Here is a 26,243-nt window from a genome sequence, read left to right on the forward strand (position 1 = left end):
GATCGGCACAAAAAAAGAGAGCAGACAACTCCGAAAAAGCTCAAAAGGGCCAGGCGGGAGTCTCATTACAGAGCCGTATCTCGGTACAGGCTCAAAACTCACCAGTCTATGTACTTGTCTCGCGTAGAAGAGTGTAACTCTTTGCTGACATCCCAGCAACACTTGTTCATTGTGGCGATGTCCGGTGAAAAAGTTGGGCTGAGGCTTAGCTAAAGTGTTAAGCCTGGATATCTCGAAGCGAAAAGCTTCGTGGCGATGCTCGTGGTTTAGCTTAAGGTTTCATACATAGGGTTACAATTTGGGTATACCTTTCTAGCTTTTCCAAAACGTGTTATCTTAATTAAATAGTTTTTAGGCGCAAAAAAGGACAAGACACATAGGGTAGGTGACAGGACGAAGCGCCATCGTCCTGTCACCGATGGCGCTTTGTCCTGTCACCTACCCTATGTGTCTTGTCCTTTTTTGCGCCTAAAAACTATTTAATTATGAACCAAAACCAACTAGCCCAGCAGCAAGTGCTCTTAGACCGTGTTATCTTAGGCATACAAAGCTTGTACTGTACAATCGTTATACGGGGCTATTAAAGTCTCCAACTCCCACGCTACCTTCTGGGTCTTCTCCTCCTCCTTCCATGGCGAAAGGTCAGACAACATCTGCGGCAGCAGCGACCACCTGCGCTCCGCGCGACGTCACTCGGTTTCACGCATGCGCAGCTGTGGCAAATCTTTAGTGTGGCTCACGCGAAGCCCGGTGTTGACGAGCCTAGTGAAGCTTTTCGCTTCAAAACGGTATGCCTCCGCTACTTCTAGGGTCCATACCGCCGCTGCAGGAGAGCGCCACTCTGCTTTACATCCTCCTCCTCCGCGTCGACTGACTCCCCGGAGGAATGCCGATCGTCCTCGCCCTTCCCCCGGCGCTTGGCGGCGGCCCACAGCTCGCATGCCAGCCCGCTCTTCTCGTCACATTCCAGCCGGTCCGGCGCGCGCGCGCGCGCGGGGTGTTTTCCCGCCTCGGTGTCGTCGGCGCCGCCGGCCGTCGGTTTCGTTTTCCTTTCGATCTCGCATTGCCGGCCGCCAGATAGCGGCCGCCTCCTCCTCCTCGCCGCGAGCCTTTATCTTTATGTCGCTCTGCCGCGGCGCCTTTGGGCTCCGCGCGGAAGGAAGAATCCGTGTTCATCCCCACCGAACTAGCATGTGCTGCTGCCCCCGCATCTTGTCGGCGACTCTCAATCGCGCCAGCCATGTTATACGCGGACGGCACTCGTGTCGCCCGGTACGTGAGGCGAATGTGAATCGCTCTCCGTCGTACTCCGGCGGGATGGAGGAGGGCGGTCTGAAACTGCGAGCGTGAGGGGAAAAAAAAAAACTAAAACAAGCGGAAGATAGATACCACGAGGACGAACGCATATAGGGCCCCCGCGTATATACAGGGTGTGCTGTTGCTCGTGAAATGTGGGACTTGTGGTTTTTCTCATATTGATGTATGGCGTTTCCTTTGATGTAACGCTGGATTGACTGCTCGGGCGTCCGTTTACGAGTGTGCTCTCTTTCTCGGTCACTTCTCCCTTTCCTGATGGCCAAAGTGTGACAAATTGTTGGGGCCGCGTGCTTCCATAAGGTCTTGCTGACGCAGCAATGGCGTGCAGGTAAAGCTTGCGCCCCATGTGCGGGAAGCCTCTGGTTCGAATCCCTATTCCGATCTGGGGTGCTGCCTGATCCCGGCGAACAAAGTCGAGGACCAGCGAGGTTGGGAGCTTCAAGGTTGGACTTCACCACAAGGAAGGTTCGGCGAAGGAACGATGAGAGCACTTGTCCTCACTTCCATGGGAAAGCTGAGTTCCCTGGTAAACTGACAAATCAGTGCTGTCAACATTGTAGCCGTTGAGTACAACAAAAATGGAGCTGGAGAAAAATTTTATATCAGGGAAAAACATGTCTAGAACGAGGTACGACACAAGATTCTTCAGTTACAACTTACAGCGATTACTTCGTCGAAACCTGCACCCATTTCTGCGCCTTTCGACGGGAGTCACTGCTGTTTTGTCTTGTATCTGATTTTATTTCTATTTGTCAAGTACGTGCCTGCGCTTTTTGATAGATTCCTGATCATGGCAGCTTTCTTTATTTGCTTTCTTTTTTTTTCGTTAAGCTTCGCCGGTATCGCCCGCGGCTTCATATGTGTGCACGGTCGCCCCCCATTATCACATGCAATACAAATTATGTAGTCGCGGAAACCCCGGCTGCGCTTATAAAGCTGAGCATTTAGCTTAGTTCCCCGCAAGTGGCGCCACTTGTCGAGTGCTGCATATAACGCATTCAGTTTCTCTCACAAAGAGCAAGTCGCGCAGTCCTGTTCGCGCCGACGCATAGCACGTCACATCAAACGCAACATTACGTCTACCGTCAAAAATTTATAAGATCCGACACTAGCGGTAAAAAGAAAAACCTAATTTCATCGCTCTCCTCGCATGCATGGCGACTGTGGCGACTGCCGAGTGCACAGTTCATTCTCAAGCAAAAAGATAGACACATTTGCTAGGCTATGTGGACAACGATCGTGTACGCAAGACATGTCCGCAGCAGTTGTGAGGAATTCAGAAGAGATAGCACAAAACAAACGGTTGTGATCGATAGAGGACGACGTGAGGTTGATTTCGCAAAAAGAATTTTCAAAATTGGATGAGTAGTTAATTAATTAGAGCCAAAAATGTTCAAAAAGTGGGCGGGGCCAGAGCAAAAGTGGCGCGAAATTTGAAAACGCCAGAAGTAGGCGGGGCTACAGCGTAGCGCCAAATTTGAAAAACCGGAAGTGTGGACGGAGCCAAAGCGTGGCGCCAGGAGAGAAAGGAAAATCGGAGAGGGGTGAAGAGGGAGAAGGAGACGAAAAGAGAATCCAAGAGGAGCAAAGAGAGGCGACGAGTGCCAAGGGGGCGTCAATGCTTTCGCATTACTCCAATGCGGGTTACCGCAGTGATCTCTATAAACGTTTTACTGAAGTAGGGGAAATGCAATGCACACCTGGTTCAAATAAACTAATTTTTTTCGTCAAAGTCGCGTTCCATAAACTTACGACGGCCTGTGTCCTAACAGAAGCCCGTAGACGCGGCTACAGCATGCGCGACGATCGGCACGCATGTAAATAATAAGAAGAGAAGGCGTGTCGACTAGGGCGCCCTGTAGCGGCGGCGGCGGCCTTGTCCGAAAAGAGGAGGCGAGCCGCGCGCCGGACCGAGTGAGAGTTTGGCGGCCGGAGGAGAGCGCTGCTCACGCCAGTGGTGTGTGTGCATCGTCCACTCCTCGCGGGCGCTCCCGCAGGCCCCTCAAAAAAGAGCGCGCTTTCGAGCACTGGCTGTTGCGGCAGCGCGCCGGTCCCGCTGAAGGTTGTTCGGCCTCCTTTCTACTCTGTGGCTTCTTCCTCGCGTGCGCCGTGCTCGTTCTTCGCTGTGATGCGCGCTTCGACGACAGTGCGGAGGATACTGCGGACGCATACCATCGGCTCCAGAGGAGGGATACCTGCGCCGTAGACGGTTGTTGCAACGGCCGTGAAACTGTCCTACGAACCGTGGCTGGGACCTCCGTCAGGCGGTGAGTGAAGTCGGCACAACTTTGCTACGCGCTTCAAGACAAGTCCCGCCTGTAGATGGACAGGATGGGCGTTCCGGCCCGAGGTCAGAAACCTTGCTTGCAAAGTTGTCTCGATCTTTGAGCGCTGTCGTTGTGCAGAGTCGGGCTATGATTTTGAACGCACGCTTTTATGCGAGCACTGTGCTGCTACTGTATCGGGGGTGAGAAGTACCCTTTATCTATTGCTTTGTACGGAGACGGTTACCAATACTCGGTAATGCTACAAAGACCTTCGCGAGCTGCTAGTCTTGGCTCAAGTGTCTATTAAGCTGGTCATTTGTCTCGATCTGTCTTCCTCACAAGTGATGCCGATGGATGAAATCGGCATCCGAAACTGAATTCACCGGTTGTCATCGTTGTGACTTCCTGCTAATCGTGATCGTATATAATGCGACGGACTCCGTGACGTGCGTCGATAATCAAGCTTATTCACAAACACACGCAGGACAGGTGTCTGCATTTGCAGGCTGCCGATGTGACACCGCGACCACTACTCAGGAAGCAGCACGCTAGAGCAGCAAACAGCAGCCGCGCTCCAGTTCTTGCGACGTGGTTTTTATTCCCCGGTCTCGAGCATGTAAGGCTACTCCTTCATGTTTGCTGCATGTAAAGGCTGGAGTAGATGGAGTGGAAAGAAACACATTATTAGCACGTAGTCGACAGTTACTCTCACGCTAATAGCGAGAAGAGTGATTCTTGTTTTATCCTAATGTCTCGGCACACGTTCCCTTTAGTTAGGCTCCTTCAAATTCAGTGCAAAAGTAAAAGCTAATTTTTCTTTTGAGTGCAACCTTGCTGCAAAACCTCCTGTCGTATTTCACAGCTGTGCTGCATTTTAATTAATATATAAAGTGACAAGGGATCCGTGTATCAAATGTTTCCCTTTATATCGCCCGTGTCTGTATACGTGCTCAGTAGGGTATGTTCGTTGTTGCCAACAGTTCCGCATGTCGCCTCGCAGGAACAGTCGACAGCCCTGCTCGCATTTAAAAATGCCTGTGTAAAAATAAAGCAAATTAATTCGTGCAAATGAAGCGCACGAAGATCGCCTTGTTGAGGCAGGAGCAGGGTTGTCACGAAAATAGTGATGCGCACGCGTAGAAACGGCTGAGGCCTAGAGCTAGACGTCGTCAAGGACTGAAAAGTGACTTCTGTGTTGTTGTTCGACTGCTGAAAGCACACACAGGCGCAAAAAGCGGAGTTTCGAAGTGGAGGGGATTGAACCGTGGGGAGGGGGGCGGTGCGCTTTGGAGAGGAGAATCAATTTGGCGCGTGCGGCGCGGCGTCCGCCTCTTGTGGGGCGCGCTAAAAGCCATTCTGGTCCGCTGGTTAATGGTTATACGCGCTCTCGCTGGTTGTTCGCGGTGTCAACGGAACCGCGCGCTTGTGCTGCCCGCGATGGGTGTGTGTGCTGAAGGGGGAGAGATGCGGGGCTGGCTCGCTGCGCGCATCGTTTCCTCTTCCCTTTCTCTGGACGGCAGCTTTCGCCGGGAAGCAGCCGTGCATTGCGGAGAAGAAAGCTTGCGCTTCGGGCGGGCTTACCGTACTCGCAGAAATAAACTGGAAGATGAGAAAGGAAGAAAGCTTGCACTTGGGGCAGGGTTGCCTTACTCGCAGAAATACAACAGCGAAACGAAAGAAAGAAAGTAGTCAAGGCTATGAAAGTTTCCACATCGGTGAACTGACTCTTACTGGACATGCGGACGCTGAGGGTGAATGAATCAGAGAACGAGCCAACCGCTAGTGTGGAAGTGGCAGCGGTTGAAAGCGTTGTCGCACTGTGGCCGCTGCGTGTGGCGGTCCGTTTGGACTGCGCGGCTAACTAGCTCAGTAGGGGGCCTCCTACATCGGTGGAAATAAAGGCTTAACCCATCCATCTCTCTATTTTGACGCTGTGAGATGTACTAGGCGATTACGTCACAATTTTTAACACTAGCGCAAAAAAAAACTGCATGCTTCACCTACAGCCTATATAGTTTGAATCCTTGAATATTGCGGAATCCTGAAAAAGTGGAGTAAGGACCACCTTACTCGCTTTGCTTACACGACGTGGGCTTTCTTGCATAGCTTTATCCTGCGCGGTACCTAGGAGAAATGATCTAGCTGCACCTACCAGAAATGAGCTTAAAAAAGAAAAACTGGAATATGCAGCTTGACGTCCGAAGACTGCACCTGGGCTATGAAGCACTCCGGAGGGCTCTGGATTACTCTAGACCATCTGCGCTTCTTTAACGTGCGTTGACACCGCTTATAACGTCGCACAGCACACGGACTTCTTTTGCATTTCGCCTCCATCGAACCAGGACTGTCGCAGCTGCGGCCTTCGACAACCTTGGATTCAGCAGCCGAACGCCATATGCATTGAACCTCGTAGCCCGGCGGGTGAAAATGTTAAGTTGCGAAGGAGACGTGCAATGCCATCGCTACTAGTCGAAGCGTTACGCAAACTTGCTGTTATCTCGGTTATTTTTTAGGTGTGTTTTTTTTTTGTACGGCAGAAAACTGTCGGTTTCACCGTGTACGTACGTCTCTAGCTAGGAGGTTGTATATCTTGCAGCGAAAAAAAAAATTAGTTAACTTCGTCGCCGTTCTTTCATATATCCTGGAATGAATGTGTTCGGCCTAATTGTATTTTTTTTTTTCAAATCACGTAGTGCACTCAATATTAAGGCTCAAGCAGTACGCGCTGGATGCAAAGAAATTAAATTTCGTATACAGGGTCGCCTTGCGTAAAGTTTTGAAGGCGGTTATCCCTGCTGTAATCACTGGTCATCAATGTGCACGTCCCGTATTGTGTGTTTTACACGGCTGCACCATATATACTCGCCTCCAACCGGTGCAGTGAATTGGTTTCCGAGGCATGCAGGAAAATTCTGCCGCCGAATCCGCGAGAGAAACTAAAAAGAAAGCAGAAACTATAACCTGCATGAAGCGAAAGAAAATAATAAAACTAGATGCGAAGCCGTGCAACGTGCGACCGTCGTTTTCGATGCAGCCCCAGCGAGTCGACGTGCAGCGCTGTAAAGTACCCGAAGGAAGAGCCGAAGCTAGCTGCCCGCCCAGCCTCCTGTCGCGTCTCAAGAGCTGAGACGGACCGAAATTCACGACGCCCTTCTTCCCTACTCCACCCACGAAAGAAAAGTTTAAAGAGAAAACAGGCAGCCATATCCTCCGGACAAGGCTGCAAGCACGTGGCTGTTCTACGGCACAGGCCGAAAGAAGCAAAAATAAAAAAAATGCCTCCAGCGGGCAGGCAGGCCAGGAAAGCACCACCGGCGTGTGTCTGCATTGGAATGCGGGGAGGGCGGGGGAGGGGGGGGGCGGTGAAGAATCGGGGGTGCAGCCGCCTATCGGAGGGGGGCGAAGGCGCGTGCTGGGCGCGCCGCCGTCGCCCCGTGGCGGTGATGATGCGTGGCCGTGTATGCGAGTGGCTTACGCGCGTTGCTGTTATTAATGCCCCGCGCACACGAGCGCAAAAAGAAGTAGAGAAAGGTAATAACAGGGAGACCCCGCGTGGAAGAGGAGGAGGAGCAGAGCGGATGGTACACCGCGCGCGGATGAAATGTTTTCTGCTTGGGCCAAGACGGAGCTTGATTTCTTCGCGAGATAGGGGGGCAGCCGGAGAGCTGGGGGGGATTGCTGGTATCTGGTGCCTGCGATGTATGCGGTATGCGTTATATCGAGTACGAGCGACAAGGCTCGCCGACATCGAGGGCTTTGTCTGGTATGCGAAGATAGCGCCGCGATTTGGAGGGTTCAGGTGGCCTTGGAAGAGGGTGTTTCGAAAGTCCAGCTCGGGATATTGTGAACCGTACTTGCGTGCGGAGAAAAAAAAAGAAGGAACAAACATTTTTGTAGAGAACAATGCAAAGTCGTCGAAACCAAGAAGTGGGTGACAACGGATGGACGGCCGACTGTAGGCAGAGACCATCTTTGAACTGCCTCGTCTGAAAGGCGGCCGCGAGGAGTCGGGTTTTACAGATCCGGGTTGTGACAAGAGCCCTAGAAGTCGCCGGACGCCATGGGCTCATGGCCACTTGATGGGGCTATAACCCCAAACCAACTGCTACCTTGGTCGACGAAGTTTATCCCCCTCCTCCTGGTTTTCACGGCTTAGACAGCCAGGCAGAGAAAATGGCTTCCCAGTGGACGCTCCAGTGAAGGGTGCTGCTTGCAGAGAGCACAGGGACGTTTCGTGGACTCGCCGCGCTTGAGGAAAAGCTTGGACGGCGTGAAAGCCAGCGTTAAGGGGAACACAGCTTCTTTTCTTATCGGTCTTCACTCTCTCAGCACTGTATTTTTACTCTGCTTCCGCTGTTATTCACTGCACTGTTCCCGCTCCTTCAGAACGGCTTCCTTTCTTTTACAGTGACAGCTGTTTAACGCCCGTCCTTGGGCTTCGCGTCGGTGTGGTAGTAGTAGTAGCAGCAGTAGTAGTAGTACTAGTAGTCCGCCTAACCTGTGGGTGGCTAACTTGGAATGAAGGAGGATTGTATGGCGAGATGGGAGAAGTGCGCTACCGCGGGGGGATGACCAGCGGAGTAGTCTGGAGGGTGGTTACCATCGAATGAGGAGGACATGACGAGAGCGGAGGAATGCGTAGTCGGAGGGTGGTTACCACGGTAACCATCCGGAGGTTAGCTACGGTGCAAGAAGCAGGAGGTTTGCCATGGCAGGAGGAGGGAATGGCGGGTGTGGGGAATGCGCTACTGGAGGGGGTTGCCACCACACTCCAAGTGGTAACCTTCGAAGGAGGAGGGTACGGCGAGAGCGTAAGAATGCGCACCCGGAGAGGAGAAGCTACGGGACCCACCCAGAGGTTGGCTACCTTGGAAGGGAGAGAGTTGCCGTGGAAGGAGAGTTCGGCCAAAGCGAAGTGCAAAACCGGGATGTAATTGCCACGGGAGTTACTGTGGGAGGAGAGGGTATGGCGAGTGTGAAGAAAGCCCAGTCACAGGGTGGTTGCCAAGAGAGCCACCCTCTCTCCTCCGGGTGGCAACCGTTGAAAGAGGAGGGTTTGGCGAGAGCCTATGACTACGCATCCGGAGAGGGGCTGCCACTGGAACCACCCGGCATGGGGGTCACCGTTCAAGGAGAGTATGGCGAGAGCGGAGTGCAAAACCGGGAGGTGGTCACTGCGGGAACCATCTGGAGGGTGGTTACTATGGAAGGAGGAGGGCATGGCGAGAGCGCAGGAATGCGCAACCGGGGGTGGTTGTCACGGGAACCACTCGCAGATTGGTTACCCTGGAAGAAGGAAGGAAAGTAATACCTTGACAGCAGTCATCGAATCTCGCGTTACACAGCGGTAACCGTCATGCGAGTTGTTTTTTTTTTCTTTCACTCCCTTTATCACTAATTTCACGCTGTCCTTTTTCCTTTCTTTTATCTTTTTCACAGGTGCCTAGCTTCCCTTCTTTTCTACCGTTTTCACTCCCTGGTTATTCTTTTTTTCGCTCTGCCAATGGTTGGAAGAAACCAGGTGATTGCATACCGATGCTCTTGAATTGTATACTAGAGCGAGGAGCCTCTGTTTAAATCGTCTGAGAAGTCTCTGAACAGGCGTTCCCATGTTTGCTCTTACATGGTCATGGGCAGCACGCTGGCAACATCGTTTGCAGTCTCCTCCGGAGACCGCCACGAGGCAATGCCAGGCAGTGCGCAGTCAGTGCCGCTGAAGGCCCCCCCTTTTTTTTTTCTCTCCCCGCATTCCTGCGGTGCTGTTCCACTCGGGTGATCTGGAGGCGCGCGCATGCGCGTAATGACGATGGCGACCGTGAGGTTTGCCCTTTTGTTGCGGCTGGTTCTGCCAGGAGGTCCAGGACGGGGGGTGAAGCGAAAGGTCTGCTGCGGCGCCGTACCGGACCTAGCCGGCGAGCCATTATAATCGCGCCGCAGATACTATCGGGCCTTTCTCCTTCTGGGGCCCGCTTGACCCCGTGACCAGCGCGCGGGCGGTGGACTCGGCTGGCCTGCCTCGGGTCGGCATTAAACGACCACGGAAGGGCCCTCCTCCGCCCAGGGGTCTCGCTGAGCGCCCTCCTTGCTGTGCGCACGCCCTCGCAAAACATTCCTTCGGAAAATCCGTGCCCAGTCTGTAATAAGCATGCTCTGAATCGAAGTTTTTGTAACGCGCCGCCATCTGTAGGTGCGACGATTAGCTGATCTGCTGCAGTTGTCGCTACCGAGTAAAGTCTCCGAAGCCAGGTGAGCAGTATCCGTGGCGAAAGGGGTATGCACAGGACACAACACACAGCTTGTGCCTTCTTCGAAAGTATCATCATCGTTGTTTGTTTGGACTGGTATAGTTTGCTCGGGAAAGCGCTTGAAACTTGTGTTCTTCTAGGGCGATCGATGAAAAGTTGTGCTCGTACCAATTCAGACAAACTCCACCCTAGACTCATATAACCCTGCCCCGGACTTGGGGCATATGTTCAGTAGAGTTTCCTTCTGTTTGCTGCGGTCTTCGAGAGCAGCGCCATTTTTTTTTTTTCAATTTGCTGAGCGAGCTTCGCCCCGGCGCACGTTGCTGCGCACAGCATTGCGCGGTGGTTGAGAACGGTGCGCCCGCCGCCGAGAATCGAGACAGGCGCGCTCACGCGCGCGCGCGGCTTGTAGCGAGCACAGCCCACCCGGCCGCTCTTATATGGCCGACATGGTTTGTTCTGCGGCCCTTTTGTTCAGCATGAGCGAGGCTCGTTGCGCGAACTCGCCAACGGCGCACGATTCGTGGCGCCAGCTGGCCTGGCTGCTATATAAGCGGCCTGCCTTGGGCGCCGGGTATAGCATGCGTCCGCCCCGAAGGTCCGCCGTTGCCGGTTCACGCGCTCGTGTACAAACAGCCCAGCACGCTTATCGCGCGGATGGACGTCCGGCTTCTTCGCGGGCTGAGATGCGGGGGGAAAAAAAAAGATGAATAATGAAAAGAGCGGGCGTGCTGCACCGCGGCGGTCGGCACGCAGCCGAGTCGCATAGTTCGCCAGCCGCGAGGTGATTATGGCATCCCCGCCGCCGCCCCCTCGTGCCTTCTCGCGTCTCGAACGCGCAGGGCGATGTTTGAGGCCCGCGTGCAGTCGCTACGGTTGTGTGCAGCGCTTGTGATTCTGGGGTTTGAGTGTTCACATGCTGCTTGTTGCATTCGACAATGCGAAGGTCTAACCGTGTGCTGTGTTGACTAGCAGCGGTGTAACAGTGTGTCAAGACATGCAGCTGTGTGAACTAGCTGCGCTGCGACCGTGTGTGTAAATTAGCAGCGGTGTAACCGTGTGTCTGAACTAGCAGGCCGCGCATGCCGACTTGAGTTCCCATTGCGCCGATATCAGCGCGACCCTCGCAGCCTTGCTCCGGTGCGTTTTTAAACAGATCCAGGTAGCACGGGCGACTGTGGACTGCCGCCACTAGTTTTCCAGGCACCCTATTTCCGACCGGATGGAAAAGCTTGAACCCCACGGGCGCTGTCCGATGAACAGCGTTGCACCTAACTGCGAGTCCCAACGCAGCGGCGCAGTGCTAACGCGCTCGGCGCTGCTCGAGAGCGCGCGCTAGCCACCACAGCGGAGCAAGAGGAGGGGGAGGAGCGAGGCGGGCTTGATCGGTGGCCGACCGCGGCGTGCCGCCCCCACACGCTCCTCCGCCGCGCGAGGTCAAAGGTCGCGTGCGCCCGGGTCGGAGGTGACGGCGAGCGCGTGCTGCCTGCCATTTCGCCTCCTCCCCCCCCCCCCCCCCCCCGCCTCTGGTCAGGAATGCAGGCGGGCCACGACGTCCGGTTGCCGGGCCACGCGCGCCGCGTTCGTCTTGCGTGAGTGTGTGCGTACTGCACGCGCCGTCGGCGGCCGTTTGAAAGAAGAGGAGGGGGGAATGCTTGGCGCTGCGCCGCGCAGGCACCTCTCCGAGCGCGCTTTGCCCCCTTCTCCTCAGGCTGCACTCCCCTCCCTCTTTCGTGTGGCCGTTCCCTGTGGTCTTTGCAGATTCTTGCGGGCGAGCACTGTGGGCGAGCCCTTGATGCCCTCATGGGTCGTGGGCGCGCCTGGTCGACAGTGGGGGCACAGCCGGTCAGCCTGAAGCCCTTCGTTCGACTCTCGGCAGTATTTCTTGACGCTTCTCTGTGTGACGTTGTCTGAATTGGGCAACGCACGTGGCAGAGCACTCCGAGAGCGCGCTGCTTCCAAGAAACCTCTGTAACATTTCTCCGTCAATAAAAACGTGTAAACCTGAAACTCTGCTGCGGACCTTGAGATTGTTAAGTTCGCTGAATCTGCTGAGCAGGAACGATGTGAGTGCAGAGGTTTGACGCCATTTGACTGTGGTTTGACTGTGGGGACAAATCGACCCAATTTTTTGTTCTTAGTCAAAATCAGTTGTTTCGCTTTTTGTGGCTCTGTTGACGTCCGTCCAGCAACAAAATACGAATTCATTGTTGACAGAATTGGAGTTCACCATGGAACACACACACACACACACACACACACACACACACACACACACACACACACACACACACACACACACACACACATATATATATATATATATATATATATATATATATATATATATATATATATATATATATATATATATATATATATATATATATATTGTGCTCTCCACAATCCGGTTCAAACTCGTGACGTCAGTAATGGGAACACCGCTTGGAAGTGAGTGGCGGCGAGACCTAGTCTCACAGGTTCGCATACAAAAAAACCAATAATTCATTCGCTGTTTGGTCTTGAAAATGGCCAGTGGGCGTTATATATGAATTTTTCCTCCTTTTACAGCGAGAGCTGTTTATCGTACAGTTTATGAAGAGTCTGCCGACGCAAAGCTTCAGTGAAGCTGGTCCGCGGCGCACAGCTGTTTGACATCGCCGTCAGGAGCAACCAATGTTGGCGGTAACGCGTTACTTTTTTCGGTAACTTAGTAATGTACTCGTTACCAATTCGGAACTGTAACGGGTAACGTACTTACGTTAACATTTTTCGGTAATGTGAGGTGTCACGTTACTAGTTAATTTTTATTCCAGTTGTCCCCCTCCGCCTCTTTTTCAGAAAAAAAGCGCCTAAAGTGATGTTGCAAATAAACAAAATGCACAGGTGCTCTCGACGACCCTTGTTGCATGCCAGAAAATACCTGGCCTTGACGACGAGCCCAAGTGAAAAAAAAATAGTCAGATACCCATAAAACACGTGCACGAACACGCATTCACACACTTGCCTTCAGCTACCTCCGCTTCCCGAACCACTCACACACGCATCACTCTCAAGAGTGGAAGCATGCCGAGCATTTTGGAACATTACATTTTTCAAAATTACTGTAAATATGTTGAGAGTTCAGCGGTGTGTGGTTTGCGAAATTAGAATTGATGATGAAATGTTATTTTGTATTTAATGTCACAGTCAGAAAATGGCTTCACCATGTGCCACAGAGTTCAAAGCCATCACATGTTTAGGCTACTATAGCATTGCTGAGCTCCTCCATATTTGTGCAAAGTACTCTCGTTAAATCAGGATTTCGTGTAAAATCGTTGCTTCGGCTTTAATTTTTATGAGAAATATGAGCTTTATAAAACTGTTATGGTGAGTTCTTGCAGCGAAGACGCACTAATTAAAATTTGTGGCTATGAAGTAACGGAATAGTAACGTGTGGTACTATTTTTCGGTAACGGTAACGCGTTACATTTTTTTTTGTACCTAACGTAGGGCGGTAACGCTTTCCTTTTTTTACCGTAACTAGTAACGTATCTAGTTAATTTTTTTTTGGTACCGCCTACAACACTGCGAGAACACACAGTATGCGGGATGCTAGCGGCTGCTAATGAGATCACAGCGCGGAGGTGCATTAGCTACCACTCCGGACTTCTCCAGACTTCTCGGCTGCTAATGCCGGGCCTGCCGTCAAGGGTCCGAGGAGAGAGAGAGAAACCCTTTAATGAAAAAGCAGAGGATTTAGCCGACGTTTAAAAATCGCTGGCATGCTATACTCTGCGTGGGGAATGGAATTTGGGAGGTGAAGACGGAAGGAGAGGAGCGCGGGAAAGGCTAAATTAGAGAAATAAAAGGGGGGGGGGGGGAGAGAACATAAAATGTGGCCATTAAGTGCCTACCAAACGGCATCGGCGAGAAATGATGTAAGATGTGAAATGGTGAGGTGTTAAGTCTGATAAATGGCCTAACAAAGTTGTGCGAGAAAAATGCAACAAGGGCCCGAAAGTGCTAATGAAGCTCACACATGTTGCACTTGAAAGAATGTGCAACAAAGAGAACTTCGTAGACGCCACCGGGAGGACGCAGACGTCGCAGCTTAGTAATAAGCCAACCGCTCCTAAACAACAGCGTGTCACTTGGGATAAAGCGCCGAACGAGTTTGAACTGGAGATAGGAGGAAATCCGTTTGGCTACTATAGCTAAACTCGAGCAGTCGCTCTCGCTGCAATTTAACCATGACCTAAATCAATGCTTAGCCTAGCTGCAGTCTCTCCCTAGATGAAAACAACTCCGTCTGATGTGAAAGCAATCGCTTCGCCAGTGGAGCGTGGTAATCGGTTGATACAGGCCGGCTTCACTGCGTCCGCTATAGTGGCCGGCTTGAAGAACACGACGTATGCGAAACGTCAAGAAAGCAGAGTGTAGAAAGATACATTTTTAAAGGCAAACTGAGGAGACGGGAAGAGAAATACGTAAAAAAAAATGGCAGTGGCTTAGCTGGGCTATGCCAGCATCATACGTAGCGAAAGCTAAGGCATAGCTTGGTTAGCTTTGGTTAATCTTGATTGCAAGTCCAGGTTGGTCTGGTTGTCTATAGCTATGTTGTTGTCGCATTAAAGACGACACAACTGTGGTTGCGGCACACGCGAGCTATCCATTGCAATCATCCGACATGTTATCAGGCATGCAACGCAGCTGGCGAAGCGAGCGGAGGCGAGCGCAACGAGGAACGCGGTGTGACGTCATACCAAACGGCGGCGGCGGCGAGCCGCGCGGTGCGACGTCATGCCAGATGGCGCGGCGAGCGCACAAAGCACTGCAACCGTCTCACATATCTCGGTGGACACCCGAACCGCGCCGTAAAGGAAGGGGTAAAGGAGGGAGGGAAAGAAGTAAGCGTGGTTCGGGTGTCCACCGAGATATGTGAGGCGCGCGTTGTGACGTCATGTGCCTCCTCGGAGTGCGGCCACGGCGAAATCGCAAGTTCGCGGCCAGTAAAGCTTTCGTTTGAAAAAAAAAAAGCTGAATATTAGTCGAGATGAAGAAAAACATTTTTTAGGAATCTCCGAGCCTGCTATAGCTTGGCTGAGGCGCGCTGATGGTAAAGGGTATCTACTCTACTACGCTTTCCTTTCCCTCTTATTTTTTTCTTTGATTCAAACAGACAACGATGTGTTTAAAACCGCCGACGTAGCGTATGCTGAGGGAATGAGGTTAGGGGAGAAACATGCTACTGGAGAAGAGGGGTAGGGACGAATAATGAAAATTGCTTTTAAAAATTAATGTGGCTGGTGTGAGGTTTGAGAACAATTTTTTCTGATATCTAGGCTTTATCTTTTCAGATTAAGTCAAATCAATAGGGTTAGAGCGAAATGCGGTGTCAGCGGCGTTTCTGAAGCTGTGTTCATTCCGAACAGGTACCAGGCAGCCAACATATGCCGCAGAAAATGCGCTTCCGTTTCAACGGAACCCTTGTCGTGACATCACGGAGTGGTGGTGTGTCCATGACGGCAAGGGTAGTTGTTCGCAAATGCATGCAGCATTCACACTAAGGTTGCGCTAGTGTGTTTCAAGTTAAGAGAAAGTAGGTGCGGAAGAGTTGATCCCAGATGTGGGTCATTCGTATAAAACTGTGGTGCTGAAATTTGTAAACTCCGTAGGTGATTACCTTTCTTTTTTTTTCTGTCGGAGCACTTTTTCTTTTCTTTTTGCCATTAATGATGCGTTAGAGTCCGTGAAAAACGTCATGATGTTCCGGTAACCATTATCTGGGTCGGGTCGTCAGCTTTCTCACTGCCTAAAATACCACATTTTCTATTGCTTTAATAAAATTCAATGAATCCAGCCTCATTCAGGCATGCAATGCGCCGTATAATAATGCCCTTGGACTACTTTCCCCCTCCTTTCATTTTGTCAGACGTCTTCAGCAATGTTTCAGACAAGCTAACTGTCTTGCCCAAGGATGGACCGTCAGCGGGTTCAGTTGGGAATCGAAGATTTAGTTAACCCAGTTCGTACTGCGACTACTGTGACCGTTGTCCCGGTGTCGAGGCCTGGAAGGACTTTTACATTCCAACTAGGAGGTTTTGAGCACGCTGTTCAGTTGTCGTTTGTAGCCGCTGCGTTAGTGTAGACGTCAGTAGAAATTATTACTGCGATAGAAATAGTAGTGTCACCTCCCAAAAACGCCAGCGTGTGTCGGTGGCGTCGACGGCCGAAGCGTGAAGCGTTCACTCTCCAGAAGCACCTCCCACCACCCAACTGCGTATCCACAGCACCCCCTTAGCTAGGGGGATGACTACCGCTCGATCTACCTCCCTACCCCATCCCCACCCATCTCTACCCTTCATTAGAGCAAACGCATCGTTCATTCAGAAAAATAAAATCGTTTACTGATCCGGAGTTCCCGGGTTCGAACCCGACCGCGGCGGGTTCGTTTTTATGGAGGAGAAACGCTAAGGCGCCCGTATGCTGTGCGATGTCAGTGCACGTTAAAGATCCCCAGGTGGTCGAAATTATTCCGGAGCCCTCCGCTACGGCACCTGTTTCTTCCTTTCTTCTTTCACTCCCTCCTTATCCCTTCCCTTACGGCGCGGTTCAGGTGTCCAACGATATATGAGACAGATACTGCGCCATTTCCTTTCCCCGAAAAACCAATTATTATTCATTAGACTAAAAGCATCAAAGTAATCATCGAGGGTAAATCAAACTACAGGCGCAGCTTTCTTGCGTCAGGTTTCATGATCGTCCTGTCAGTTTTTTTTTTTCCTTTGTTACGGTTTACGACTGTACGAAGCATCTCAAACGGCGTCAGCGAAAACAAATATTGACTTGGATTGTGGATTGGGGAGTGAAAGAAGAAAGGAAGAGAGAGGTGCCGTCGTGGAGGGCTCCGGAATAATTTCGACCACCTGGGGATCATTAACGTGCACTGACATCGCACAGCACACGGGCGCCTTAGCGTTTTTATGGAGGAAAAACGCTAAGGCGCCCGTGTGCTGTGCGATGTCAGTGCACGTTAAAGATCCCCAGGTGGTCGAAATTATAATAATAATAATAATAATTGGTTTTGGGGGAAAGGAAATGGCGCAGTATCTGTCTCATATATCTTTGGACACCTGAACCGCGCCGTAAGGGAAGGGATAAAGGAGGGAATGAAAGGAAGAATAGGTGCCGTAGTGGAGGGCTCCGGAATAATTTCGACCACCTGGGGATCTTTAACGTGCACTGACATCGCACAGCACACGGGCGCCTTAGCGTTTTTCCTCGAAATTATTCCGGAGCCCTCCACTACGGCACCTCTCTCTTCCTTTCTTCTTTCACTCCCTCTTTATCCCTTTCCTTACGGCGCGGTTCAGGTGTCCAACGAAATATGAGACAGATACTGGGCCATTTCCTTTCCCCAAAAAAACCAATTATTATTATTATTATTTATTATTGGATTGTGCGTGTGTGTTTTTCTATTTTGTGTACACATCAAAACCTGACTTAAAGCGGTAACCGCATGAGGCGATATTCCTTCGCGATAGTCGCGCGATGACAACGCCGTCGCCCATCGCTGCCGCTGGCGCAAACCGCACGAAGCGACGGGGCTCGGCGTCGGAGCGGCGCGTTTTCAGTGTTGCTCGATTGCGGCAGCTTCAGCGTTCAGTCATTTTGCGTTAATTAACGCGTAGAACAACGCTCTTAAGGCTTCATACAAGATAAAACACAAAACATTGAAAAATATATTTAGGTAATAATTTTATATTTAGTCTACACAAAGTCACGTGACGCAGAAAACTGCGCCCGAGGGACGCTGCGATGAGGCGCCAGGCGACATTCCTGCGCTCTTGCGACTTATAGTGCGTGTAGGACATACCCACAACACCCTTTACTTTTAAACTTCATTAACGAGCATTTCATTAAATTCTTGCCATGGTGAGGGATGCGTCGGCTGTTGCTCCGCTGAAAAAAAAAATCGACTTTCGCGCGCAAGACGGATCGGAAGTTACTCACCCGCAAGGCCTACCGTCATTGGCTAGTCTCGCACGGCACTTCCGGGCGATGGGCGAAATTTTTTGCCTACCCAGAACCTGGGCGACGCGATGAGCGACAGTGCTTCGGCGGCCCTCAGCCCATCGCGCGATGCCATCGCGCGGCGTGTCGCCGCGAATTTTCGCCTCATGCGGTTACTGCTTTATTGTATGCACTATATCGGGTCGTGGATCCATTGCTCGTTTCGTGTACGGCTCTGCGTTACCGCGAAACCGGCCGCAGTGAGGCCTCGGCTTGCCGAAACCTTGGCGCAGTAGCCGGGCCGTCAGCAGCGGGTTGCGACGAGTCATGGACTCGTTTCGGCCCTCGCATCCATCAGGCGCTGCTGGCTGCACGTCCGGCTTGCGTCTTGGCCGTCTCGGTCCGCACGACGCGCGTCTCACGTCCTGGCCGCGCGATCGCTTTTGTAACGCTATTATGCGCGCCGCTCGCGTTTACGCCGACGCTGCGCCGCGTAGCGTGTAAAGTTGGTAATGCATGGGCTCCCATGCATTATGCATCCGTCGTGTCCGCGCCGCCGCGGTCCATCAACTGTGATTGCTCTTTCAAGCCGAAGCATGCGTGAACGGAGTTCGCTTCGCTGGCAACACGTGCAGCAGCAGCGCGCAAGCCGAGCATGCTGGCTGGTTCATTTGTTTCCGCGCGCGGTAATGAAAGTCTCGCTGTGGAGTGATCCTCGCCTTGAAAACGATGGAGAAATATTAGGGAGTTTCAGGATAGGGTGACCCTATATCAGGGGGATGAGGGAATAGCAGAGCACCAGTGCGCATGCGCAGGACAATAAGGTTTATGATTTAGGGGGGTTTAACGCCCCAAAGAGACTCAGGCTATGCGGGACGCGCAGAACAATAACCCGAGAGGCGTTATTGTTTTGTGCGTGCGTATTGGCGTCCCGCTATCCATAATCGATAGGATAACCCCGATTATAAAATTCCCTGTTAGCGCCCCTTGGGTTAGCGTTCTGCGCATGCGCTCCGGCGCCCCGCTATTCCCCTATCATACGGTCACCCTGTTCTTAAACTCCCTACTAAGTGTGGGCTGCCTGAAAGATAATTCGAAGCGCTTATTATATAGGGCTAAGTTGCGACGCTCCGTAGTGTTCATACTGCAGTCGCCTGGTTGTCCCTACTCCCCCTTTTCTAGCCTTCTCGTCGTCGTCGATGTAGCAGCCTAGGAATGTGGTGGTTTGCTTTCCCTAAATGGTATGGCCCGCCATCTGGAGATGTGCCGAGTCCCTAATCTTCTGTGTTCGCCTTTGTAGATTATAAGACAGGATCTTGGACGCCCTCTGAAGTCAGGCGCACCACATCTTGGTAGGCCGCCGTGGTGGCTCAGTGGTTATGGCGCTCGGCTGCTGACCTGGAAGACGCGGGTTCGAACCCGGCCACGGCGGTCGATTTGGATGCATGGAGGCGAAATTTTAGAGGCCTGTGTGCTGTGCGATGTCAGCGCACTTTAAAGAACCCCAGGTGGTTGAAATTTCCGGAGCCCTTCACTACGGCGTCCCTCAAAGCCTGGGTCGCTTTGAGGCGTTGAACTCCCATGAACATGTTGGTTGTCCGCCAGTATCCCCCCCCCCCCCCCATCCCGCCTCCTCCCCCAACACTATTTCACCCTGACCAGCGACCTTCCCTTATGGTCATGTTCACGCCGACGGCACTACCTCCCTCTCCTTTATAGTTTTTTGGTTCAGCTTCATCTTTTGCTCGTATCCGTCCACCTCATTCGCACGGGATGTCAGAGAGGTCGTCCAACTGCGAACGCAACATTTCTGACGTCACAGAGGAGGTTCCTCCAGAAGAAAAATTCAATTTCTGACTAATTTTAAGCTCTACGCGCTGACGAGAAGGAAAGGTCGATGAAGGCTGCATTTGCTCAGTGTCTTCAAGAATCGGAGAAGACATATGCTCAGCTCTGAGCTGGCAGAGGTAGCTCATCGACCGGTTCTGATTGGATTGGCCGCATGTACCAAATGTATATCACACTGCGTTGAATTTATGACCTCCAAGAGAGCAGAGGTTTGTGGGGTGGAAGTAGAGGTAGAGAAAGCTGTTATTAGTGCGTCAGTGGGGCGTCCGCTTGCTTGGGTGGAGAACCCAGTCCAGGGCGCCGCTAGGGTGGAGGATAGACTTTGCCTCGCTCGTACACATGTGCAGCAGTTTGTCACGGAGAAAAAAAAAACAGACGCGTAAAGGACAATGGAAAAGACGTGAGGGCAAGAGGAACAAGATCCAAGCCTCGATAGTCCTCTTTTAACACCCCCAGAAGGGTCAGAGAACAGAGCCTTGCGCGCTGCGCAGGTTCATATCTAGGAGGCGTCCAGATGTTGAGGACTTCAATAAACTCAAATAGTATGCGCCGTCAACAGTGCAGAAGCAGCCCGTACGTCGCGAGTCCCCTGTGCCCGGGAAGTTCACTTTGAATCGGCCCCTTTTGGCTCTCTGTTCACGCAAAGTTCATTCCGAAGACTACCTCACCTGTCACTTTTCCATGTCGTCATCGCTCGCGCAGAGAATACGTGCTATGCTTGCTTCTTTCCTTGGGAGCGCTGCTGGGAGAGAAGCGTTCGAAGAGTGGTGCTGCAGCTGCACATAACTTATCCGAACCAGGTGAGCGAAGCCTAGGTTAGGTCTCTGGTTCATGAAGGAGGCTCCCTAGTAGGCAAAGTTACTGTGTGAAGTCTTGAAGTGGTACTGAAAACCAAATCGAAATTCATTGCCGACGATTTGGCATCATATGTATGCGTTCACTTGCCACAGGGGACAAAAAAAAAAGCAAATGAAAGCAATCTAGAGCTGCATGCGCCTTCCTTCACCCTGTCATTTCGCCTCGGTCACGTGAGGTGCAGTTATGCGGCGGTTCGGCAAACTGCGTCCTCGATGGATTCTTGGCGTGTTCCTCTGCCGTGCGCTGAGCACCGACTCGCGTGCGCCTCTTTTCCACACCTGAGGGTCCGCCTTCGCCGCGTGGAATCCCGATGTCGACGCCTCTGGGCCAACGACTTGGAACGTCTCTTCGTTACGCCCCGGACAGGAAAGCTTAGGACGCGTACTGCGTACGTCCGTCCGTCCCTGTTAATCTCGCAAATTCTACCCTCCAGTTCCGAGCGGCGCCTCGCGTTCCCTGTGATGCGTTGCCCTCTGGACGTCGTGTCATTGGAAAGCCACAGATTCGGCCCCTATACAGCACTGGCCTGGGTGATCAGCGAAGGCTGGCAACTGGAGCCCCGGACCAAGGGCTCCACCCATCTCATTCGGCATTATCGCGTGTGCGCCCGAAAGTTGGCAGCGCGGCCCGTGTCACCGTCCCGGCAAGGGGTGTGAGGTTGACTGTTTTGTTCAGGGCGTGCAGAGCTAAGGTGTTTGATGGGCGCGGTACTGGTTACTTGCATAGCTTTTCTGTGACGTCAAGAATACACGAAAGAATGCGCGCTTCCGTGCGAAGCTGTAGATGGGACAACCTGACCTGAAACGATGGAGCGACGGCCAACGACTACCGATGGCGTTATGCAGCTGTACATCGGCACGAGAGTGTAGACTGGAGCCCGGTGCCGTTTTCTCGTTGGTTCGTGTTCTCGGGGCTGCATAGCCGCCACCGGTAATTTGGTCGTCATTCCGTCGTTTCAGGTTATGTTGTCCGCGACTGTACTATCGTCATGAAGTGAAATGTGAACGCGACAGTTCAGACGCGGGCACATAATATACCAAAAGTGATTTCTGGCAGCTGATTTGGTCAATATAAAATCACCAAAAATTGAAGAAACATAACAGGATTTAATTCACGACGTTTCGGCTGGAGGACCAGCCTTTTTCGAGTGTGAATTAAATCCTGTTATGTTTCTTCAATTTTTGGTGATTATATATATATATATATATATATATATATATATATATATATATATATATATATATATATATATATATATATATATATATATATATATATTGTAGTAACTCGAGGAGGACCAGAATTAATAATTAATAATTGGTTTCTGGGGAAAGGGGGCAGTATCTGTCTCATATATCGTTGGACACCTGGACCGCGCCGTAAGGGAGGGGATAAAGGAGGGACTGAGGGAAGAAGAGGTGCCGTAGTGGAGGGCTCTGGAATAATTTCGACCACCCGGGGTTATTTAATGTGCACTGACATCGCACAGCACACGGGCGCCTTTTTCGTTTCGCCTTCATCGAAACACAGCCGCCGCGGTCGGGATCGAACCCGGGTACTCCGGATCATCAGCCGAGCACACTAACCGCTGAGCAACCGCGGCGGGTCAGTGGTTTTGCTCCGTTGTCCAGTTTGCGCTTCATTCGACGCCGACACCGAAGGAGTCCAATGGGTGTAAATTTATATTCTGTCACACAGCTTCCTCGCACAGTGGAATGGTTAGATGCATGCGTGAGGCGATGACTTCCACAAGTGTGCCGTTCTTCACCCGCTCGCAAGCCACGCTCGTAGCTTTCACTCTACCGCTTCCAAGTTGCGGGACATGCACAGGAGCGTATCGCTTCTCTCTGTGATGCGATAAAGTCAAACTATTTTTGGAATCGGTCCAGTCGTGCCTCAACAAGCCGGTACCTGAGTGCACTGGCTTTCCGCCTGTAGGTGTGAACTACCAGTGCCACTCATCCCTGCGGCTGAGCGACGGTGCTCTTCCACCCCGCTCTCTCAGTGTTGCCGCACAAGCACCACCGCGGGCCAAGTAAGCCTCGGGGCGCGTTCCTTCTTCTCCCGGCGCATCCGCCCATTGAAGTCCTCGCCCGCGAATTTGAACGGGCCGTGTCAAGGCTCGCGGCCGGTGTAATAGCGGCAAAAAGGGAAGTCCGACCGCGTTTGCCACGTGTCGCTTCGAGTTTCGAAACGACGTGTAAGCTGGCCTGCCTCATTGGGCCCCCTCCTGGAGGACCTCCGCGGCCGACGTCCTTTTGTCGCGGCTAGGAAGGTCCTGCGGACGCACGCATGCCGAATGCAGCAGCGGCAGCACCGGCGGCGCTTACAAGTCAATGTGTGCCACGTGCACCGGCGGCGGCAGCAGCGCAGGTCGGCCCGCGGCGGCGCTGGACGGCGGGAGGATGAGGAGGAGGGCGCGCCTCGCGCTCTCCCTCCTCCTGCCCCGAGGTGGCCATATTTACCGAAGGAATTCTAATCACTGGGAGTGGATGCCGGGCCGCAGGCCTGGGCATCGTTGGAGGCACTATTATGGTAATTGCAGATTCCTGGGGCAGCGCATCGCTCTCCCCAGGGCGCCGAGAGGGCGGTCGCGGGCCTCTTCCTCGGGCGTGCAATCCCGCCGCCGCCGCCGCCGCTGCGGTAATGACGGCGCACACACACGCCAGCGCGCGCGCGCCGGTATCGCGTGGATGCCGAGGAGATGTGCCCGCGAGATGGGGAGAGGCGCGCCCGCGGCGGGTACTCCGTGCAAAAGAGCAGCAAGTGGTGGTGGGGGGGGGAGACTCCTCTGATGCTGCTGCTGCTGGTGGCGGTGGTGCTGATCATGCTGCTGCTGCCTCAGCTATCGCGCGTCGGCAGCCGTTCATCTGCCTCGCGCTCGCTTTTCAAAAAAAGGCTGTCGCTCCCTAGCTCCTCCTCGCCTGCCTGCCTTTTGACGCATCTTCTTCCAGGACCGAGCCGCGACGACAGCGTGCGCGGAGGCCGGTCCTGTCACTTTTGACCCCCTTGCTTGCTCTCCGCGCGCGGGGCCCCCCCTCTAGCTGGTCACCGTGCAGTGGCCCCCGCGTTGACGCGGCCCGCGCACGACCGCCGAACGGGCCTGTCCTGTTGCTACGATGGGTCGCGGAAAGAGCTGGCCGAAAATGGATCAGCGACACGGGCTGCACGAAGACGCAGGGGGCCCTCGGCCACTCGTTTGTGTTTGACTGCTATACCGGGGCCCAGACCCTGCAGGGAGATTCGTGTCTTCCGTCTGTCCGTCAGTCAGTACGGTTGTGGTTTGAGTCAGCGACCTGGCTGCAAGTGACCTTGTAGCAAGCGGATTACTTAGATGTTAAAAGCGTTTGTTTGAGGTTTCGGGAGTGCGATGTACGATCGATATGCTTTTCACGGCACTACCCGTCGTGCTTCTAAAGGCGGCGAACTGGGCACATACCGAGCAAAATTGTTTGACAGGACATGTAGACAAGAAGGCCGGGTAAACGTCCACCGTTATACAGGCAGAGGTCCGCCTACTCTCGGTGGCGTTGCACGTACAGTCGGCAGCATAAGTTGTTTCGGGATGCAAGTATGCGGAGAAAAATATTTCGACGCCGTCACGCTTACCAGACGCCTAAAATGCCTAATGTATAAGGGGATGCATGACCCATGCAGCTCTGGAATATCAGTGCACCAGAAGACTGGGTCGCGAGGCAGCGCTGCAAAAATCCGAGCGTACATATATCCGCAAACTTCTGCTGCCGACTGTACTTGTTCCTTGAAACTGGTACAATGAAAATTTGATTCCTGAAGTCTAGATGGGGTTTCTTATGTACAAATTCGTCTGCTGGAGGGCGCTGCATGGAAACGCCTTACGCACGCTTTTTTCCTAATGTCGGCGACGTCTTGCGCAGATTCTACCCGAGTGAAATTGACCGATGGTTGGCAAGTCCTCGGTCTTGAATCGGCAGCCCATGTACTCGGCCAACTAAATTCTGACCAGCGTTGGGACACGATTGAGCAACTGCCATGTTGGCCAGTCGTTGGCAAAGGGCATATAGCCTACCATTGGCAAATGACTGGGCAACAGTTGGCTGCCGATGCGCAGGCAAACAAACAAGGCCTAACGGGGCCTTCTCTAAAATGTCCCGGAATTCCAGTGCGTGAAAGCAGCATAACGAAACTTTGCTCTTATTTTGGGCCTTGTTCAAAACTCTCGTGAAACAATCGGTATTTATTCCTTTTTTTTCTTTCATGCAGCTTCGAACCTGCACGGTGTGCTGTCCACGAGGCGAAGCCGTCGCACAGGTCCTGACCATGAGGCTTGCCGAAGGGTCTGCCCTGCTGCTGGCTCCAGTGCCCGCGCGAAGACAACTTCAGGCGTTACCAAACAGGTACTGCACCACTATACCGTTGGCAGTACTGCGTGTGACATCTAACTCCTGCTTCCTTTCTTTTTTTTTTTTGCTGTTCGTGTCGATTACGGCGGGGACCGGCCCTGTACGTTCAGTAAGGCCCAGATTGTTCGTATCTGAGCAACAGGTACAGTAGTTATTTCAGGTGCAGAATAGTGCTGGTCGATCGAGTGCTCCAGCCGAGTTTATCGCAGACGTGAAACGTGACAGGTTCTTGTGTCACCCGACGCGAAACACGTCCTGCGTTCAGCACCGCGGTACTGCATGCAAGAGTTGGAATTAAAAAAATAAAAACCCTGCTCAACAAGGCAAGGACAAGAGACAAGCACCACCGCGATGACTTCAGAGTCAGTGTGGTGGTGTTTGTCGTTTGTCTCCTTTATGTCCCTGTCTCGTTGCGCTGTTTTTTTCTTCATTCAAGCTTGCAAGAGAAATCACCATCTAGCCCGACCAGTCACCCTTATGTCGTTCTCTGTCGTCGCGCAGCCACTGGCCCAGCCCCGAGCCGTGGCGGCCAAGGCCCGGCTGTGCACCAGCACACCCCGCGCTCCTGCGGCGGCGCCCGGTTGGGAGCGCGCCCTGAGCTCGGGCTCCGCAGCCATGCGGCCGCCGGACGCCAGCGCGCTCGAGGAGTTCGTGCTCGAGGACAGCGACCTGCTGCGCCTGTGCGAGCTGCCTCTGCAGCGACCGCGCCGCTCCGGAGCGGGGGCGCCGCCTTCGGCGGGGGGCCGCCGGCCGCCCGACCTGCGCACCGTGTCCATCATCGACACCCTGAGCGCGCTGGCCAGGGGCGCCCAGGACCACCGAGACACCAAGGCTGAGCCCTGGCTGCCCTCCTCCGTCAACGGGGCGTCGTCCCGGCGCCCGGCCCGGCGGCCAGGGGCGCCGCGCGACTGGTCTCGCCAGTACGCGTCCGACAGCGAGCTCAAGAGCGGTGGAGACGCGTGCTCGGTGCTGTCCCTGCGCAGCCAACCGCCCCGGCGCGCAGCGCCGAGGCCCCCACTCACCAAGGTCCCCCACTGGATCCGTGCCATCTTCAGGTTGGCGAAGAAGGGAGACCTTGATGCCCTGGTGCGTGTACTGCCTCACTTACTTGCTTGTGCAGCAGTGGTCCGCAGATTCATGTCCCCCTGTATGTTGGCCACACTGGCTTCAAGTCTGCCTTCGGACATGCACTACATTAGTGCAACTGCTGTGTCTGCTGTTCCCTTCTTTTAACTTAACTTTAGGGGTGTATTTCTCTACCCGTTCTTGCATTAGTACAGAAAAGTGACTCACCGAAATTAAAGTGCACACTGTGTAGTAACAATGAGTTG

General features: G+C 53.0%; 1 protein-coding gene across 2 annotated transcripts in view; it reads left to right on the forward strand.

Annotated features, from left to right (window-relative positions):
• LOC144093704 (uncharacterized) overlaps positions 1 to 26,243 on the forward strand; it is a 94,307-nt gene that overhangs the window by 46,435 nt on the left and 21,629 nt on the right. The window contains exons 1-3 of one of the 2 annotated variants that reach the window (XM_077627310.1): positions 3,230 to 3,584; positions 24,773 to 24,906; positions 25,414 to 25,998. In XM_077627310.1, the coding sequence (XP_077483436.1) occupies positions 25,528 to 25,998 (471 nt within the window). In that variant the 5' untranslated portion in view covers positions 3,230 to 3,584; positions 24,773 to 24,906; positions 25,414 to 25,527. Of the gene's footprint in view, positions 1 to 3,229; positions 3,585 to 24,772; positions 24,907 to 25,413; positions 25,999 to 26,243 lie in introns of those variants that run through there. The other variant, XM_077627308.1, reaches the window with a different exon arrangement.

Source organism: Amblyomma americanum, chromosome 6 (genome assembly GCF_052857255.1).
Source record: "Amblyomma americanum isolate KBUSLIRL-KWMA chromosome 6, ASM5285725v1, whole genome shotgun sequence".
Classification (NCBI taxonomy): Eukaryota; Metazoa; Arthropoda; class Arachnida; order Ixodida; family Ixodidae; genus Amblyomma; species Amblyomma americanum.